We start from the raw sequence: 21,957 nt of genomic DNA on the forward strand, positions 1-21,957 counted from the left end.
TGTACACATATCTTTCCCTCTACAACAGTTTGTGGTTCTCACAACTTTCTAATTTGTTACCTCATTGTTTGCATATCCGTCTCTCTTTGTGTTTACAATACCAGAGAAGGAAAGTTGTTACTCACCATATAGTGGAGATGCTGAGTTGCGATAGGCACAATAAAAAGAGTCACAACATAACAGTTTTGGCCATTAAGGCCTTTTTCAGCAGTAGACACACATACACACACACACACATACACAATGATGGTGAGGCAATGTTCGAGGATAAGAAATTCTGGAAAGTTAACAAGGGGTGGTTTGGAGGCAGTGTGGGTGGATCATGGTTGTATGGAGGAGTGAACTGAGTTAGGCAAGGTTCAATATTGATCTTTGGTTGGGTCTGATTGGTCGGGTTGGTGGCAAAACAGTGTTTCCACTGTAGGGACCAGCTTTACTGATCTGCGCAAGTGGGAACTTTCCCTGCAATACGTACTACTTTCCCGTAACCCTCCTGGCCTCAACCTTCATTAGTCACTGTCCTCACCCATCCTGCTCCCTCCATGTTCCCATTCCAGCACTACACAGCCGTCATTTCATCGCCACACCCAGTCTCTTAATCTCTTTTTATTTTTATTTCTCTCCTTTCCGCTACTTACTCCCTCCCCCCTCCGCACCTTCTCTCCTGCCCTCCATCTAAACTGCAACACTTCATTGTCCGCCACTCCCACCATACTATCCCTCCCCCTCCCCGCCCCAGCCTCCTCCTTACCTCCACCTAGTCACCACTTCCATCATGCACTGGTGCTGCTGCTCGCAATGTAGTTTCAGCTCTCTGAGACTGCAGATGTGTGTGCAAGTTGTGTTTGCATGAGTGTGTGTGTGTGTGTGCGTGTGTGTATGTGTGTCTACTGTTGACAAAGGCCTTCATGGCTGAAACTATGATTGTGTGAATCTTTTTATTGTGCCTACTGCAACTCAGCATCTCCGCTATATGGTGAGCAGCAACTTTCCTTCTCTGATATTGTTACATTCCATCCTGGATTTTCCATTGTTTGATCTCTTTGTGTTTATGTAGATTGTATCTAGATGCATGTTTGTGTAGTCTGATTCCTTCAGCCTTCTGATTGAAGATAAAATGTAGGTTATTGGAAACCACAGAAACCAGGATGGACTTCTGTGATAGAAGTAAATGGATATAGACAGAAGGAAAAATAGGTAGGTCCTCAAATGAGAAGTTTAGAAAGGAAATAAATATAAATGGTTGCTAGAATCAAAGAAGAGAAAAAAAGACAGCCTCAAAGACAGGAAACCCTTCCCACCCCCTTCCTCAGGAAGGTAGCTGGTAGGTACTTGAGTGAGAAGCCAGAGGAGGTTTGGTGTTAAATTATCTCCTACAAAACAGACATTCCCACCTTTACCCTTGAGGTCTCTGAAGGAAATCTTAGGAACCCTATGGAAACAGCAAATGGTGAAGAATCAGGCACACTTGTTTGCAAAGGTTGTCCAAACAGTGTGATGTGTGTCTTGTGTTAGCCATGACTTATGTGTTTTTGTAAACCATGCTTTTATCCACAATACCCACCCCTTTCAAACTGATACACCCCCCCCCCCATCTGCATCACATCTCATAAAAGGTATGAAATATTCAATAAAAAGTAGAAAATCTATATCCTATGTTATCACAGTTGTTTAATTAGTCATCCAGTACCATATGTTCTGCTAAGTTAATATTTTCTTCAGTTCACAAAGAAAAAATGTGTGTCAAGAAATATAAACTGGAACTCTGAATGATTAATGGAAAATCTCATATAAAGATGTGAAACAAATACTAACAAAGAGATAGAGGGGCTGGCCAGTACTTACCTCGGCTCAGTACAGCTGATAGATACACAAAAAACAGAACCGAAAATTTACGTTCCTAGCTTTCGGAACAAATGTTCCTCCATCAGGGAGGAGAGAGGGGAAAGAAAGGGAAGAAGGGAAAGTGGATTCACGGGGTTGTGAGCAACTGAATCCACTTTCCCTTCTTCCCTTTCTTTCCCCTCTCTCCTCCCTGATGAAGGAACATTTGTTCTGAAAGCTAGGAACGTAAATTTTCGGTTCTGTTTTTTGTGTATCTATTGGCTGTACTGAGCTGAGGTAAGTACTGGCCAGTCCCTCTATCTCTTTGTTAGTATAAACTGGAACTCTGGACTGATTATGGCAGCACATCTGTCAAAGAATAACACAGGTGTCCTAACGTCAGCTCAGCGAGGACAGAAAACTCGCATAGCACAAAAGGACAAAAGCTGCCTTGACTATATTACGTTCAGTGTGAGAATAGTATTCCCATGACTTCAGAAATTACTTGACAGAGAAAGGGACCACCAGGCAGCCTCCACAAAAACCACTGTTGAGGTCATCGTAATGTCACCACATATCATCACGATATACAAAATTGATGCCGTTGGTTTCGCCCAGACCTCTACACACAGGTTTGCACAGAAACTGGTGAAGAGGTTACATACCAAGATCATTCCAAGAAAAAATATAACTTAAGTATACATGGAGACCACGACAGTCAAAACCAAGGGAGATAAGAGCTGACCAGGCGCACCTAATATATCTTGTCCCAAGGCTATGCCAAATGATGGAGATCGGAGACAATATGTGTGCTAATTTCCACCTCATGCTGCAGCTGAGCAAAGCTGGGACAAGTCCGGATTGGGGACAGGTAGGTACGAACGCACAGTGCAAATTCCTACCCCATGTGTGCTCTCGCAGGGTACATAAGAGTAGTACCAGAAGCACTTATGAAGATGCTTTTTTAGTTCCACAAGAGATTATATACGGAGTTAGGGGTTGTTAGTAGTCTAACCGACTGGAACAAGGAAATCTCTTACCAGGAGCAATCTTGGCTGACGTAATCACAAATTCTTGCTGGTATGGTTTTTTCCAGTACCTCAAAGTGGGGGATGATAGAATAGTTTAAGACTTTGAGGGAATTCGGTGCAGGAAAATTATTACAGAAGAAACACCGAAAACAAATCAGGAACTGATGATCATCACTCTTCCCATTAACTCAGAATGTTAACGTCCCTGGGGGATAAATGACTCCATCCAGATCCCATGGATCTGGTATAAACTTTTCTTGTGCACTGGCAGACCAGTATTTCTCTTTAAACTTCTTTAGAAAGTCTCCCCACTGCAAATCAGTCAGTACTTCCCTAAACACAACAGGTGAAGATACTCTTTTTTCTACTTTGTCTTGAATAAGCTTGAATTCTTTCCAGAGTTCATCTACGCCCTTCCTGGTATCAGGAAGTTCGGAAGAAGCCATAGGCGACAGATTCCCAGATGTCATTCTTTTGATCACTTCTCAATCTATAATTTGTTCAAATGGTTCCTCCAAACTACATAGATTTATAATATCAAAGTTGGATATTTTCTCTTTGAAAGTCTTGCCTACCTTATCTACTTGTGTACTGACAGCTAGTGTACTGGCACCTATAACTTGCGATTGGATTATTGCATTAACTTATTTTGCTTTTTGATGCTCTCTTTTAAAGTATTCAATCCCTGCTTTACAGCATTAAACTTAACATTACGTACATTTGCAAATTATCCCAACTTTTCATTAATTTTGGTTTCGACCATATTACATTTTTCCTCAATATCAAATTCTAACTTTTTTGCTAAACCTCGGAAAGTATCATTCTGCTTGTTACTAAGATCAGTGAACAGTTGGTTTACATGAATGTGCAGGGAACTAGTCAATTCATTCTTTAAATCTATCTTAAAATTTTCTACTTTGGTATTCAAAGTGTTGAGTTCAGTCTTCAAATCTCCCATGCCTTCACATAGATTACTAAATTCTTTACTTTGTGAATCTACCTTGGCACTTAATAATCCTAAAGTTTCATTCTGAACATCCAATTTAGCATTTAAAGTTGTACTCTGAGCATCTTATTTAGCATTTAACTGCAGACTCTAAGCATTAAAAGCTTCATTTAATTGAGCATTTACTCAGTCTAACTTAACATTCTGAGCTTTGATTAGATTTACTAACTTAGACTAGTCAGGCCCTGCTTTAGTAATTCTCATAGCCATGGCTGGTTCTGATGTCTCTCCAACTTGTTGTATACTGTCCATGCTTCTATAGACTTTCGCTGTTGTGAGCATTTAACACTAATTTTGATTATACCAATTACAAAGTAAAAGTTCACCCCACAGTATTTGTAACACTTCTTACTAGAATAATAAATATTTTATTTCATGCTCACTCAGCGTAGGATTCTTGCTGTGTAGATGGGTGGATGTGACGGCAGGTCAGCACTGGTGAACAGAAGCTGGTGCTGGTAGTGTCGAATGTAGGCTGGTTTCCCCATCTGCGTCCTCACGATACGTGTGAGCACTGTATACTCCCCACACCAGATCTTCTTAGTCAAATTGTTCACAATGTATCTCTTCTTAGTCTAATGCATTGAGATCTTCTCTCCATTCTTTTAACATTGTGACTTTATTATGTCTTTCCCTTTGTTACATTCACTTTTTTTTTTAATTGATTGCTGGGCTTAATCCTGATTCTTGTAATGGTTCCCTCATCTTGTTATACTTGGGTGCTATGGCAACACATAACATATTCTTATCTCGTCTCAAAATTCCTGTTTTCTTCTGTCCTTTCACACAGGTTGCCAAGTTCTAATGCTTTGGATGACTTAAAGTGATGAAGTATGTGTGTAAATTCCAACTTCTTTAACGATGCAACTTACTTGAGATTGTCCGCCAACTTTCCCTGCTGGTTAGCTTGCTGCTGCAACCTCCTTTTCTCTTCTTCTCCAAAGTATATTTGCTAGGAACAGGAATTTCTGAAGACTCTTTCTAATTATAAAAAAATAAGCAGATGTACGCAGTTTCTTTTGCTTCACTTAAAGAAGTATATTCAAACATCAAAACTTTTACAAATCTCATTCTCCAAATAAACAAACACTGTCAAGTAAGTCTCTTTTCATATCCAAAGGTTAGAAACAAAGTTCATTTACACACAAGAGAAAATTGGCTCAAAAAACCAGGTCCATTCTCATCTTGAATATGAATACACATCTTATCATTTCCAAGTCCAAGATGAGCATCCATTTAACAATATTTCAACTGTTTTCCTATTTTTCCAAACACTTGTCAGTGCCATTCGACCGCTGTGTCTACAGTCTTCTTACTACACACTTCGGACCTGCACACATGCAACGCAAAGTAGATAGGCTCTCTCACTCTTATATTTAAAATATCGTGTGTTCGAGATGGTCGAAGAGCGAGTGGTTCTAGAATGTACGCGGAAATTCTCAAAACACTACGTACTCTAATAAAGCTTCAGAATCAAGAAAACTAAATTTGAAACAGGAAGAAAATTTGGATTCGATATCATGTTAATGATGAGATCACTGGAGATGGAGCAAAAACTCAGATTGGGGAAGAAAGTGAAATAAGGAATACCATTTTCAAAGGAAAAACCATGTTATTTGCTGTAAGTGAATCAGGAAAATCAGGGAAAACCTATACTTGGACGGACAGACAAGGAGTCAAATCGTTGTTCTCCTGAACACATGTTCAGTGTTTTCCACTGCTCCACATCTTCAGTCAAAATGGTTTTTTATATCCATGTCAAGACGGTATTTTAAATGTATTTTTTCATTATTCTCTAGTAGAGTGTAACAGTCCCTGAGCAAGCTAGGAAACATTACAGGTAATATGGCAGTGCAACTATGAGCAAAATAACTATATCAGGCAAATTGGAAAAGTATGTTCCTATGAAGTATAAAAGTTAAATAAATAAATACAAAAATCAAATCCATTGGTGGCTTCAAAGAGCCTTACATTGCTTTTTCTATTTAGTGACCACAAAACTACAATCACTTGTGGTTCAAAATGAGTATTTAACAGTAACCTGCATAAAATTCTGGTGCCCACAACTATTCATATTTTTCAAATCAGTGACTCACTAGCCATGTCTTGGGTTAAAGGAAGAAATGTTAATCCCATGAACAACATTTGAATTATAAGGTGAATGAATGCATGAAAGTGATCCTTGTCTGACCACAGATGGAAATTTAAAACTGATTTTCATATTCATCATGAACCACTGTCAAACAGTAGATGATTGACAATAAGGAAGATTAATATCTGTTTCCACTTGGTAATATTTATTTCTTGGATCACAGTAAGTACCTTCACAAGTAATGATAAAAAATAATACATTCGATAAATATAAAATTGCTACTGCAACATTATGGATGTGTTTTTATTAAACAAATTTCAGTGCTACAACTTATACAACAAACAGCATGGAATTGTTGGCATATTCTTCAAGAATAACTGAATTATGTAAAATAGCTTACCTTTTCTTCACCCTTAATTTCAACACTTATATGTAAGCGAATCGCACCGGACACAGCAGACTTATCAGTGCGCTTCTCGAGGTTGTACCACACATCCATTTCTCCAGAAAGTGTTCGGACCTGTTATGTTAAAGAAAATGCATTTACATTAAATAAATCAAGTTCACATTTAACTATAATATGCAAGCTTGTGAGAAACATTTTGTGATTTAAGGAAGGTTCTTCTTCATGATTTGTCAAAGGCATCTGACTGTGCAAATCACAACACCTTAGAAGTAAATTAGAGTACTTTGGTGTAACAGTAAATGCTCCAAAATGGTTCAAATTACTTCTCTTTGATACGAAAAAGTCCAATATTCACCTATCAGGCATCATCAAACTAGAACCAAATTATATCATTTATTCCACAAGGTTCCATCTTACAATCCTTATTTCATCTTGTATATCTCAGTAACCTTTCACCAGTATCATTACCAGATGTAAAATTTATTTAGGTTGCAGATGATACAAATATTGCGATAATAGCAAATAAAAGAAATTTTGGGAAAGACCGTTTTATGAAATTGTTGTGGACATTAAAAAATGTTTTCTAGCCAATACTTTGTGTCTAAAATTTGAAAAACAAAACTTGTTTGTCAGACATATATTGTGATAATTCTTGAGCTGCATGAAATAAAATCATCGTAACTTCTGAACAGTTTGCGTTAGGATGTTCAAACTGTGTGGCTGGTTGCGGGGCATGATGGGAACTAGTATTCATGTGCACGGGTTGGTTTAGAGATGAACCCAACTTTCCTTTGGATGGGTTTGTTAATAAGTAAAATTTTTACATTTGAGGGACTGAGAATCTGCATTTTGTGACCAAGAAGTCTGTTCATCCTCAACTCGTGACTGTGTGGTGTGCAATGTCCAGTCGTGGAATAATCAGTGCCATATTGCTTGATGGCATGGTGACTACTGAATGTTAGAAGAAGGTTTTGGATGAAGATTTCATTCGCATTATCAGAGTGACCTCGATTTCAACAGGATGTGGTTCATGCAAGACAGAGCTCGACCCCATCGAAGAAGGAGAGGGTTTGTCATCCTGGCATACACAAAGGCGTGGGCCTCACTGGCCACCATTTCTCTGGATCTCAACACATGCAATTCCTTTTTGTGGGACTATATTACAGGCAAGGTGTACAGCAATAACCACAAAAGCATAGCTGAGCTGAAAACAGCCATTCAGCATGTCATCGAAAGCACTGACGTTCCAGCACTTCAGTGGGCCATGCAGAATTTTGCTACTCGTCTGCACCACATCATTGCCAATGATGGAAGGCATATTGAACATGTGATACCCTAAATCTGAACATCTGTAGTGACGTTTACAAGTTGGATAAAGTGTGTGCATGCCATAGTTTGTAATTCATTTACATTTTTTTTTTTTTTACATAGTTCAATAATTGTCACACTGTAGATGCTATAATAATAAAAGAATCAGCATACTTCACTTACATTCATTTCATAATGTCTTATGGAACTATTTTTTGGAGCTACTCATCATGCCAAAGTAAGGTTTTCAGAGTCCAAAAACATGTAATATGAATTATTTGTTGTGTCAACTCAAGAATGTCCTGGGGAAGCCAGTTCAAGGAATTGGGGATTCTAGCTACTGCATTCCAATATGTTTCTTCCTCAATGAAATTTTTCATAAATAATTATTCAAACCATCATGTCAGTTCACAGAATTAATACTAGACATACAAATAATCTATGTAAATGTTTAAAGTCTCTCAGTTTGCTCCAGAAATGTGTCCATCATTCAGGAACGCATAGTTCCAATAACTTCTTCACTACCATAACATGTTTAGCTAGTAATAAAGTTCAATTTAAGAGGAGCCAAAAGGTTTTTTTGGTGGGTAAGTTCTTCTCCTGTGATGTGTGTATATTATTAATAATACCAAACAATGTATTATATAAAAACTGACTTTTACACATCTTCAGTGCTGTGCTGTGGCTAATGTAAATAAGCATTGTAAACAGATTTTTCTGTTTGATGATGTTTATGTAAGTGTAATAGCCAAAGAATTATCAGCTGTACCTCAGTGTATTATATAAATTTACATGTTTCATGACAAATTTGTTGTTACCTTTTAAAATTAATATATTTTTCCAATTTTTTTAAAATTTAGTCCACATTCGTGAGGACCATTTCACATAGGATCTTTTTAAGTACATTAGTATATAATATTTATTGTAAATCTGTATAATGTTTTCTGTTTTTATGATCTGTTGTACATCCTTGAGAATCTCCATGGAACGAAAAGTACTTCTAATACATCTGATCTAATATTGTCTTAATTATCCAAAACAAATTATGAATATTGGGAGCAAAATCATCTAGTTTGCTTTAACATGTGAGGTCATCATTACCGTCACAATACTCACTAATTTCAGTAGACAAATGAAATACACATAGGCCTACTGCAAATAATACAACAAAATACTGTATTGTATTGTGTTGTGTTACAGATTTTCATATGACTTTTAAATCATATGAATTTGCCAGGTTAAACAACTGCTGATCTTTCACACTGAGTACAATGCTTTTTTGGTGAGAAACTCTTTTGGAGAATAATCACACATGCCCTGAGTGAAACATAGCGACATTTGCGAAGGGTTATTAATAATTTAACTTCTGTACTATTAGAGCTATGACCTACAAATCTTGTTAGATTGCAGTTACATGGTATGAGATTTGTTGTCCATAAAAACTTGTCATTACTGTGGTTTTCAGCCTGTATACAAGTTTGAAACAGCTCTCTACACTCTTCTGTGCAAGCCTCTTTCTCTCTGCATAACTACTGCCACCTACATGCACCTGAATCAGTTTACTCTAGCCAAGCCTTGGTCTGTTTCTATAATATTTTCCCTACACACTTCTCTTCATTACCAAATTGACTATACCTTGATGCTTCAGGATGTCTCCTGCCAACAAAACTCTACTTATAGTTAAATTTTACCTTAAATTTCAATTATCCTTAATGCACTTCAGTACCTCCACATTTCTATTGTAGCCATTTAATCTTCAGCAACAAGAAATAATAAACAAATTGGACTAAGTAATTTGAAATTGAAATGTGGATGTGCAAAATTTGTATACGTTAAGTTATTAGACATTAGCAATTATCAAGCTAACTGTTTCACACGGCATGTTATGCATCTCAGTATATGAGTAAAATGAGTGCTATCTCTACAAGCAGGGTTCTCAAGCTGATATATCTTGTTAGCTAAAGCAGAAATACATCTGTTACTGTGTTAGGTGCTCCTCCAGAGGGAAACTAATGAGATGAACCAATTCCCAAGAAATCTGCCTAAAAGTAACAAAATGAAGCAGGAACGCAATGCAGAAATGAGGACCCACACAGGTATCAGAAATGTTGTCCAATTTAATGATTCTATGCTTGATTTAGTACACAAAAATATCCTCATAAAGCACCTAAACATAAGTGGCCCATCAGTAGAAATGACGAACAAGCTATATGTACTGAAGTATTACTAGAGAACACAAATTCTGCTTAAAAGAACACTGGCTTAAAAGTGGCAATACTGACTTGTTAAATTCATTTACAGGATATAATTCTCCAGGGAGCTGTTGTAGGAAAAATGGGTTTGGAGGACCATAGATTCTAGTAGAACAGTTACTAAGCTTTGAACTTCGACAAAATTTTAATTACTTGAATAAGGAACTATAACTTGAAAGCTGCTGCGTAGAACCTTTTGCAATATAAATACTAATTATTGGCATACAACACATTCCCAGCTATTCAATCACATATGCATTTATAAATGAATTTAAAACTTTTCTGAATAGGTTTCTGAAAGAAAAGTTGTATGAAAAGGTATTATTTGTTTTCACTTCGTTGATGATAGATTTTCCATTTCTGTGAAGGACTTGTTACCTACAAATGGCCTTATATCAAACTGCCAAATTTATATTAAACCTATATAGAGATAAGAGATAAGAGACATGAAATTCAGTCAACAAAATGTAAGAGATTTGTACTGAAAATGATTGAAACTTCTCGCAATGTAAACTCCAGATATCAATATTATTAGGAAAGGGGTATATTGCTACTCACAATAAAGGTGACCCGTTGAGTTGCAGACAGGAACAACAAAAACACTGTTACACATTATAGCTTTTGGCCATACCTTCTACAGCAAAGAAAACACACACACACACACATCCATGCAAGCAAGCACACCTCACGCAAACATGGCTGCTACCACTGGCAGCTCCAACCGGAATGTGACTGTCATAAGAACAGCAACCTGCAGTGGGGTGGAGAAGGCAGGGGGTAGCTGGATTTTGGTCGGGGGAGAGAATAGTGCTGTGTAGAGGGGCATGCAAAAGCATGGTGGCAGCCTGGCAAGACTGCCACACACAGCATCGGGATGTAGTGAGTGGGGGAAAAAGGACAAGGTTACCCTAACCTCATTCCTTCACACCTTCAACACATTCTCTCCCATCTGCTTCACCTGGTCCTCCTCAACTCAGTGCGCCTCCTTCCTGGACGTTGACCTCCTCCTGTCTGATGGCTCCATCCACACCTCTGTGCAAAGTATCAACAATACCTCGATTTCGACAGCTGCCATCCCTCCCATACAATCTGGCCACCTGTGCACTGGATGTCTACAGTGACAGGAACCCCCTTCCCAGTACAGTGGAAGTCTCACCAAGGCCTTCATATACAGGCACTCTCCCCCAGACCTAGCCTGCAGTCAGATTTATTGTGCCATTTCCCCACACATCCCCCCACGATGCCAAGAGCCAGTTGCCAATGAGTGCACTCTTCATTGCCTAGTACCAACCCAAATTGGAACAACTGAACTACATCCTTCACCAGGGCTTTCATTATCTATTATCATGCCCTAAAAGAGGGGAATCCCACCTAAGAGCCTTTCCACCCCACCTAAAGTAGTGTTCCACCATTCACCCAAACTCGACAACTTCCTAGTCCTTGTATGGATGTACTGTGTGTTCTTTCTGACATGTCTGAAAGAACAAACACCATATCCATATAAGTATATAGTTCTGGCAATACCAGCCATGACCTTCCTCTTCTCTGCAGATGCACACGTATTACCCGAACTATTACAGGACTCGGTAAGAATGTCTTCCAAGAGTAATGAGTGTGTTAGGTAGGGACACTACGAATGTAGTGTGTGGACATATAAGGTAGGAATGTGGTTGTTGCGGGAGGTGTGCGTGAGATAGTGTTCCTCTGTGCCCTCAGTGGCTCAGACGGATAGAGCGTCTGCCACGTAAGCAGGAGATCCCACGTTCGAGTCCCAGTCAGGGCTCATATTTTCACCTGTTCCCATTGATATATAACTAAGCCCGTCAGCAGCTGAAGGTATTAATATGCAATTCTAACTTCCTAGTCCATCCCTATGACATTTCCAATTCCAAACCTTTGCCACAGTGATCATATTCCGTGGAAGACCCAAGTACGAGACCTGCCCAGTTCACACATCCAGCACTTCTGTTCCCATCCTGTCACAGGCTTATATCATCACATCAAAGGATGGGCAACCTGTGAAAGTAGCCCAGTCATTACCAACTCTGCTGTAACCATTTCACAGCTTTTTATATTGGCACGGCTACCAACCAGCTGTCCACCACAACGAACGGCCACCATCAAACTACTGCCACGAGCAAAGTAGGTCACCCTATGGCACAACATGTAGTGAAACATATCGTGCTCGATTTCACTGCAACACATTCTCTGCTCTTGAAATTATCCAGGCCTCAATCTCCCGTAACTTACTGTCCCAACACCTTCCATATAATAGTTTCCATCCCCCTCTTATCACCTCCAATGTCACATCCCCTCACCCTCATTGTGTGCCGCCCTCTGCCAATGCACCCACCTATCATCTCCCCTTCCCTGCTCCTCTCCTTTTCCATTGCTCCTCCCCCCTCCCCCAGCGCACCGCCTGACTCAGCACAACAGTCTTGCCAGGCCACCATCTAGCCCCAGCATCCATCACCAGAGAGCACACTTCTCCCCTCCCCACCCCATCCATACACTGCTTTCCCTCCCCATTCCCCGTCCCCATTCCAAACGGCTATTCACACCACAGTTACATTCCAGTTGGAGCTGCCGATTGTAGCAGTCACATGTGCATGAGGTGCGCTTGCTTGTGTGACTGTGTGTGTGTGTGTGTGTGTGTGTGTGTGTGTGGGTATGTGTTTTCTATGCTGAAGAAGGATTTAGCCGAAAGCTATAACATGTAACAGTCTTTTTATTGTGCCTGTCTGCAACTCAATCAGTCATCTTTATGGAGAGTGGCGATCTATTTTTCCCCTAAAATTGTGTATGAAACTTCTTGGTCATTCAGCAACCAGTGTTCACTAAGCACTAACTACAAAGCTTTTGTCTCAGTATTCATGAGCGTTTCCCTTTCACAATAGTGTGTGACAAATATAGGGAAACATACCCCAATGGATAGCTGAAGGTTTCAAGATCTCTAACATTAAAATGAGAAAATTGCACACAAAAGCAAAAATTAAAAAAATGACAATGTAAAGTTCACATTTATGTAAACAAATACAAATAAATATCTGACAGAGTTGTTGGACAGGCAAAACAAACAGCAAACAGTAAATTCATCTAAATGCCACAGCCAAATCAAAAGCTGTTTGGCAGATAGTCAAGACTGAAAAATGTGTTGAAAAATTACTCATTTTAACCCTAAATTAGAAACGGTTGGGGATACTGTTGCAAACTCCAGACAGATTTGGGAAGACTTTAGCAGGTACTTTACAATTTCAAATAAAATGGGTAACTTTGCTCGTCCTTACATGAACTGCAGTAAATGCAACACAGATATGAAGAATTTAAATTTACTTGTGTAATCTGCCAAGAAGTGGCTAGGTTTATAAATTCCATAAGAAAAAATCTTAGATCTGAGGGCTGGGACAAAATTCTAACAAAAATACTGAAAGGAAGATGTCGTAACACTGCACCCCCAACTCAACTCTGCCAAATAATCAACAATATAGTAAAAGATAGATTGCTACTTACCATAAAGAAGACACATTGAGTTGCGGAGAGGCATGATTAAAAGACACTCATATGTAGCTTTCAGCCAGAGCCATCATCAGTAAACACACACACACACACACACACACACACACATACACACACAAGCACATCTCACACACGCACAACCACCAACTCAGGCATCTCGGGCCATAATGCAACATCATGTGGGATGTGAGCAGCAATCTGGAGGGGATGGGGAAGGGGTACAGGAAGGGATAGCGGTGTACAGGTGGGGAGAGAGATGAATGTGATCTGCTGGAGTGTTCAAGGACTAGACTGCCTAAAGGCGCAACATCAGGAGGTTGTGGAGCATGGAGGTGGAGGAAAAAGGAGGAATAAAGGAGAGGAGTGGTGAAAGATGGGTGGATGCATTGGCAGAGAGCTGGTTGAATGGCCACTGTAGCCAATAGCAAAGTAGACCACCCTGTGGCACAACTTGCAGATGAATATAACACACATGATTTCAATGGTTGCTTCACTACCAGAGCCATCTGGATCCTTTCCTCGACCACCAGCTTTTCTGAACTGAGAAGATGGAAGTAATCCTTACAAAATACAGTTCCAGTCCCATAATTACCGCTGCCTCAACATAAAGTAACATACTGTCCCCACACCCTCGACCCAACAGTTTCTATCCCCTCTGTCCTATTATTCCCTTCCCATTCTCATCTCCTACCCTGTTTATTTGCTGCCCTCTGGCAATGCATCCACCCATCTTTCCCTGTTCCTCTCCTTTTTTGTTCCTTCCCCCTGCCACCCTTTTCCACAACATCCTGACACTGCACCTGCTGGCAGCCTAGTCCCTGCACATTCGTCTCTCTCCCCACCGTACACCACTACACCTTCCCCTTCCCCTTCCCCTTCCCTGCCCTCTCCAGACTGCTGCTTGCATCACATGTGATATTCCATTCCAGCCCAAGATGCTGGAAATGGCAGTCGTGTGTGAGAGGTATGCTTGTTTTTGTTTGTTTGTGTGTGTGTATGTGTGTGTTTCTCTTGACATGTCTTCTTTATAGTAAGCAGAACTTCTTTTCCTACATTGTTGACATTCCTACCTGGAGTTTCGATTATTTGACATAATAAATCAATTGATGAGGACTCCTTTCCTGACAGGCTGAAATACATGTAAGTTCAACCTGTCTACAAAATGGGCAAATATGATTGGATGGCAAATTTCCACTCAATATTGATATTGTTAATGTTCCTTAAATATTTGAGTGAACATTGCATAAGCAATCTGAAAATTACCAGTAAACCCCCAGTTTAAAAAAAAATCAAACTCCTATGTATGAGACAGCATCAAACTTCTGATTACTTCACAAATGAGAAAGCGTGTTCAATATCTGTCATTAAACATGCAAGTGAGAAACAGATAGGAAAAAGTTTGAAATTAAGTTTAAATTATCAAACACTGAATGAGTATAATTTGGGTAATTTGTGCTGTGTTTTAAGCAGAAGCAAGTTTCTCACACACTTCAATGTTTATGAAGTCATGTCTCCTCAAAATATGTCACAATTTTGCAGACACTTTCAATGGTAATGCGGATACTCTCTGCAAAATGTGTGCAAATTGTCAGTGGTAAAGAACACGTCTTGCTTGATGCAGCAGTTTAGCTGAAAGAACAGCGAATATGTAGTAACCAATAAACATTCTTTTTTGTTGGGGGGGAGGGGGGGGAGGGAGGGGCTCAGGGAGAAATTTTTTTTATAAAGGTTTGAAATTATGTGTAAAGTTTGTTGCAAGTCACTAAGTGCTCTCATTCTCAAATACAAGATGAATAATGTCTGGGTAAATTAAGCTTTATGAGTTATGCTGCCTCAAGCTATAACCTCTAAATTATGACAGCATTTAATCTTTTAAATTTGGTCAATAATTAAATTAAATATTGAGAATCAAACTTTTGTTGCCACTGGGAGACATTCAATAAGCAACCTGCAATTGGGACTGGGTGACCATGCCTCAGGTTAGCCATTTAAAAAAACAGATAACAAAACATAACAGTATTTTGAATAATCAACAGAGATTTAGAAAGGGGGAAAATACTGTGCATGCTCTTAACAAATTAATCACTAATGTAAGTAAATAACTGATAATAAGCTGTGGAATCCTATCTTTTGTGACCTCACTAAATTATAAGCTACTGCTTCACAAAATGGCTGTTAATGGTTTCCACAGAAAATTTTTAAGCTGGGTCTTATCCTAACTCATAAACAGAAAGCAAGAGGTGAGAGAGCCTGTCCAAGTTGGAAGGAGATACAAGCAACAGACACCTGTGACAGGTAGAATGGCCACTAAGAGTATAAGTGTTTTTATGTGGTTACTGCTGATACCAGGCCTGGTAGTACATAGTGGTGTGAAGCATGTTAGATGTTGAGAGATCACAATGAATGACATGGAGACAATGCATACTCATGTAAGACACATCTGTGCCTGCTGTCTGAGAACAAATAATGAACTCCATGCACGATTCTGTATCCTCTACAATTTATTGGAGACTAGCAGCGGCCAGACCAGAGAATTACCGTCCCATGTGTAGGCTGCCGTTAACACCACAACACAGATGGCTGTATTTGGAACAGTGTCATGAGTAGGGAGCATTGACTGCTGATGAATAGCACTACATTGTGTTCAGAGATAAAATGTGGTCTGCTCTACCCCGGATGACTGTTTTTGGTGAATATGCTGTTGAGGTATTCCTGTGACCAGAATGATCCCCAGATCTGTTGCCGATACAATATGTGGGGTACCACATCGTATCTCATTTTTACCCCTGTGCCAATATACAGGATATCAAGGACGAGTTACAACAGTTGCAGGCCAGCTTACTTCAGGAGAGGATACAATAGTTTTATGACACCCTTCCCAACTGGACCAGTATATGAACAAAATCTTTTCAAAAAATTACATTCGTAATTTCATGCCAATGGTGGATTTGAGTGAAACGCAGTCAGCATCCCTGCACTTGCAAGTGTTTAATGTGTAACTGCCAGAAGTTTCATTGTTGTGTGTCTGTTAGTTATTGTTCAGTGCTGTATTGAATAGAATGTCGTGTCGCACAGTTTACAAATTTCGAGATGGCAGAGTTAGAGGAGCTACACATCTGCGTTAAATTTTGCATGAAACTCAGAAAAGCTTTACAGAGATACATCAAATAATCCAGGAACACTATGGTGATGAATGATTAAGCTGCACTCAGTGTTACGAATGGTTTGCACAGCTTAAAAATGGCCAGACAGAAGTTAAGGGTGACCCTTGTTCAGGATGTCCTTCGATGTCTACTGATGATGCTCATGTCAAGAACGTCAATGAAACATTGTGGCCACACGGGATTATCCAAGCGGTCTACGGCGCTGCAGTCATGGACTTTGCGGCTGGTCCTGGCAGAGGTTCGAGTCCTCCCTCGGGCATGGGTGTGTGTGTTTGTCCTTAGGATAATTTAGGTTAAGTAGTGTGTAAGCTTAGGGCCTGATGACCTTAGCAGTTAAAGCCCATAAGATTTCACACACATTTGACCAATTTTTTTAAACATTGCATGCTAATTGAATAATGACTGTCTGAGAGATTGCACAAGAATGTAACATTTCAGTTAGATCATGTCATGAAATCCTGACACAGCATCTAGGAATGCATTGCATTGCCACCAAGTTTGCCCCATGGCTCATATGTCAACACCAGACATGCTGACAGCTTCTTTTGTCTTTGAAGGATTAGTTCATCATGAATTCATGTCACAGGAACAAACTGTTAATTGATGGTACTATCGTTATGTGTTGCAATGACTGTGAGGAAATGTGAGAAGGAAAACAGCCTGAAATGTGGCAAGACAACTCATGGTTCTTGCATCACAATAATGAATCTGCATTTTCATCCTTGTTGGTGTGTGACTACTGCACAAAAAATGATCTCACCCTCCGTACTCACCAGACCTGGGTCGTGTGGACATTGTTTTTTATTTCCAAAGTTAAAAACCCATCTGAAAGAATGAAGATTTACAATGATAGACAAGATAAAAGAAAATTTGCAGACAGCTCTTCACGTGATTCAGCATGAGGTGTACCAAGACTGCTTCCAGAAGTAAAAATCGCATTAGGGGAGATGTATCAGTTGTGGAGGAAACCATGCACAATGAGTAAAAGGTATGCAGAGAAGGATTTTGTGGATAACGTTCTGGAATTTTTTTGAACAGAACTCATTTACAGACTAGAGAGGTGCAACATCATAGTGGTAGATGGAGACACACTGCCAGTTTCTTTGGAAATTTGTCTCAATTCTGTAATCACTGAAAGAACACCACATCCTCTCAACCCACAAAGTTTTATTTCATTTCCTCCTTCCTTTCTGGCTGCTTCATATTTCTGCCACATACTGAATATTACAGTTACATTACAAAGAAAAGAATTGATTACTGCAGACTGTCAAATTTCTTGGAGTTACTATAAACAAAAACTTGTCAAGAGCTGATCGTGTGGACTGAAGAAGCTGTTAAAGTCATTTAGGCTATGCTGTGGATCACAGCAAGTTCAGCATTTAGATGGTCAACATTGTGATTAGCCACAGTTCAGCAGTGACCATTCATGAGAGTAGACAGCCAGTTACAAGTAATGAGCATAGAGAATGCTGCACAGTGATTGCACCATAACTGATTTATAACATGATTCCTTTTACACATGGTCCTGCCTTTTATAGGATAGTAACTACCTCAGAAATGGACTGTAGTATGAGGGAGTCGGAAGGTATATGGGAACTGTCTCCTACCTGGGACATCTACAAGGGAATGACACATGGATTGCAAGATTGGGAGCAGGATTGTAATAGGAATGGACAAGGATGTTCTGCAGTTTCAATAGGGGTGAGAATACTACTTTGAGCATTGTGGGTAGGATTTTGGTTAGGATATTCCTCATCTCAGGTCATGATGAAAGGTAACTGAAGTCCTAGTGGAAGATATGGTTGAGCTTTCCAAAGCCAGGGTGATACTGGGTGATCAGAGGAATGCCGGTTGATGGCTGGTTAACAGGTTTACTGGTGTCAGAGGAGCATATAGCACTGAATATTTGTTTATGGATGAGATGGATAGTATATTATCTGTCAGTAACTACTGTGGCAACATTATTGACATATTTACAAAACTTATGATTTCCACAGCAGATGTGGAATTCATGGATGGCAACACTGTAAGGAAGACTTTTGACAATGAACAGGTGACTGCTGTCATAGTGGAGGTACTGCTAGTGGTTGATGCACTCGATGTGAACAGAGGTATTTATGGAACCATTTCAGAGATGGAGATTAACATGGTGGCTCACTGAGTTGAGAAGGATCAGGTGAAGTGGATTTGTAAGTAGGTGTTGAAGTTATGGAATTAAGAGGAAAGGTTGTCTCTGCTATGTGTCCAGATCATGAAAAAGTCATCAATGAATCTGGTCCAGACAAGGGGTTTTAAGTGTTGATTGGATATGAAAAATTACTTCAAATGGCTCATAAAAAAGTATTCACGGCAGTACCATGGATATGTTTATATATTGTGGGTTGGAATGTGGTTGGCCAGGGCCATTAGGAATGAGGTAGTGGGTCTGGTAACAGGGGGACACTGGGAAACATAGTATTCCATGGCCACAGGGTCATAAGCTTGGGGGAAGTTGGTGTACAAAGACTTTACATTCACAGTGACCAACAAGGTTTCTGATTCTAACAGGACAGGAACTGGGGAAAAGTGGTGAAAGGAAGAGCATTATCTTGCATACGGGAGAAGAGGTTATGGACAATAGCTTGGAAATGCTGGCCAACAAAGGCAGAGGTCCATTCTGTGAGACAACTGCCAACAGCCACAATGGAACAAACAATAGGGTTTTTTGAGTATGTATAAGTTAGGATTAGTGGGCCTAGAAAGTACTGAGACCTCTGCAGGGGACAGAGTTTTGGCAAAAAGATTCGCAACAGTGTTACAGGATGAATCTTAAGGAGCAATGTGATTCATGGAGAGAGGAGAAACCTTTTGGGGATATGGTAGACAGAGTAAGCCAGCAAGACATGGTTGAGGAGTTGCAAGGGGTTGATAGGAGGGTTGGATCAGACTTCCAGGCTCTTTATTGTCTAGAGGTAGTCCATTGCAGACATGAGACAGGAGTAGCTGGGACAGCTTTCTCAGATGGTGCTGGGAACTTTGTTCCAACTGTTGGAAGGTAAGAGTTTCTATTGCTGTGACAATGCTCGCAAAGTTTTGGTCACAGCATAAAAGGATTTTGCAAAAGGAGCAGGGCTGTCAATTATGGTCTGAACTTGGATTGCATAATTATGAAGGACCATATTGGTGATGTTGAGGGACTGGTGGAAATTGAAGTGAAGGCCCTTGCAGTAGGCTGAGGGACAACCTGGGATGCCAGTTTTAGTGGTAAGCCCATTAGGTGGAATACCATGTGTCAGACAAGATTTCAGAAAAATGATATTTAATTGGAGGTTTGCTGGGGCAGAGGAGAATTTTTCAGAAATGCTGTAGGTAGAACACAAAGGTAATGGTGGTTGGATGACTGGGAGACAACAGGAGTGACTGGCTAAAATCCAGTCCCAAATACTATTCCTTAAATGCTGCCTAAACTATGGAATTCACCTAACTGCCTAATAAAAAAAAATCCTTTTTTCTTGTTCCCACTCCTCCTTTCACAATGACCTTCACATTTTCAGATTCTGCAAGTTCCTAACACTCACAATTCTGGTACTGCAAAAACACATCTCCATGGCACTAGCAAACCCAGAACCACCTCTCCTGCATCTGCACGGTACTGCTACTGTGCAATCCCTGCTTCACACATCACATTTCTGAAATTGAATCCCTTGCTCTCCAGCACCTGGATGAACATTCCGAACACCACCTCCATAGCAATTAATCCCACCTGGTGACATCCCACTGCCACCTCACAGCGGCCCTGTCCAACCTGTATTTTACCCACTGACTTCCTTCTTGATTATACCTCACAGCACCTAAACCCTGCCTAGCCATCTTTCCCAAAAATCTCTATCAACACTCCACCAAATTCAGAGCTGAAAAAATGTCTGTAACACATTTGTTAACCTTTCCACCAAAATCCTCAGTTAACACAGATGTTTCAATACTATCTGAAAGTCTCACCTTTAGCCTACACCCAAATTTCACCATGCTGGATTTTCCAAATACCTATTCTCCTTCTCCCACTTCTTGGAATTAAAAATACTTCTTTGCCACCAATCCCTCCAACCAAAACCAACCTAATTCCAATACTGAACCCTACCTCCTCCAATTCATACCACCATCCAACCATGATTCTTCTCCCCTTCCAGGTGACCACCCACTGGCCACCTTCCAGGAATTCTTTACCTCCAACATAGCCTCACTATCCTTCCCCAGGTCCCCTCCTCAGAACACCAACCTTTCAGCAAAGCAAGAATAGCCTCAAAACAATTCCTATTCTAATCATCCTACCTGTAGACAAAGGTTCCACCACTGTTGTTAAGAGTCGCAGTTACTATATGGCAAAAAGCCTTCGGCAATTATCGGGCTCCTCCACCTATAAACTCTGCCAGAGTGATGCCATCCCAGAAGTCCAACACAACCTCCAATCCTGCTTAAAGCCTTAAGCTCTTCCCAGAAACTCTCCTCTGAATCCATTTCTCTCCTCACCCCTATGACACCTGCACATCCAGCTTCTACATGTTCCTCAAAATCCATAAACCCAACAATCCTGGATGCCTCTTTGTGGCTGGTTGTTGTGCCCCCACTGAAAGAATTTTGGTCCTCATTGACCAGCACCTCCAAGAAATCACCAGTAGTCTGGTCTCCCATGACAAACGCACCAACCACTTCCTTCACTGACCATCCACCAATCCCACCCCTTTACCTCCTGGATCGCTAACCAAATTTCATTGATGATGTCTTAAGGATCTGTACTTAGGGCCAAGACAATCTATCTTCATTCCTTCACAACCTTAACACCTCTCCCATCTGCTTCACCTGATCCTCCTCAAAACAGCATGCTACCTTCCTAGACATTGACATCCTCCTCTCTAATGGCTCTATCTGCAACCCTGCCCACATTAAATCCACCAACCACCAACAGTATCTGCATTTCAACAGCTGTCATCCCTATCACACCAAAATGTCCCTCCCATACAGCATGGCCACCTGAGGACAGCATAACTGCAGTGACAGGAACTGTCTTGCCCAGTATGCTGAGAGTCTCACCAAGGCCTTCACAGACATGCAGTATCCCTCAGACCCAGTCTGCAAACAGATCTACAGTGCCATTTCCCCCCACACCCCCAAGAACCAGCCTCTTCATCTCCCAATAGCATCACCGACTGGAACAACTGAACCATTGCTCCGATAGGGCTTTGATTATCTATCTACACACCTTGAAATAAGGGACATTCCATTCTCATCTCCCACCCTCTTTGTTTGCTGCCCTCTGCTAATGTACCTACCTATCTTTCTCCAGTCCTCTCCTTTTTTGCTCTGTTTTCCCCACCTCCTTGC

At 40.4% G+C, this 21,957-nt stretch overlaps 1 protein-coding gene across 1 annotated transcript in view; it reads right to left on the reverse strand.

Moving 5' to 3' along the window:
• The window catches only part of LOC124805294 (protein unc-13 homolog B), a 473,759-nt gene that overhangs the window by 268,970 nt on the left and 182,832 nt on the right, over nucleotides 1-21,957 (reverse strand). Inside the window, exon 8 of the mRNA XM_047265806.1 lies at nucleotides 6,354-6,473. Coding sequence (XP_047121762.1) covers nucleotides 6,354-6,473 — 120 coding nt within the window. The remainder of the gene's footprint in view (nucleotides 1-6,353; nucleotides 6,474-21,957) is intronic.

This window comes from Schistocerca piceifrons, chromosome 7, assembly GCF_021461385.2.
Source record: "Schistocerca piceifrons isolate TAMUIC-IGC-003096 chromosome 7, iqSchPice1.1, whole genome shotgun sequence".
NCBI lineage: Eukaryota > Metazoa > Arthropoda > Insecta > Orthoptera > Acrididae > Schistocerca > Schistocerca piceifrons.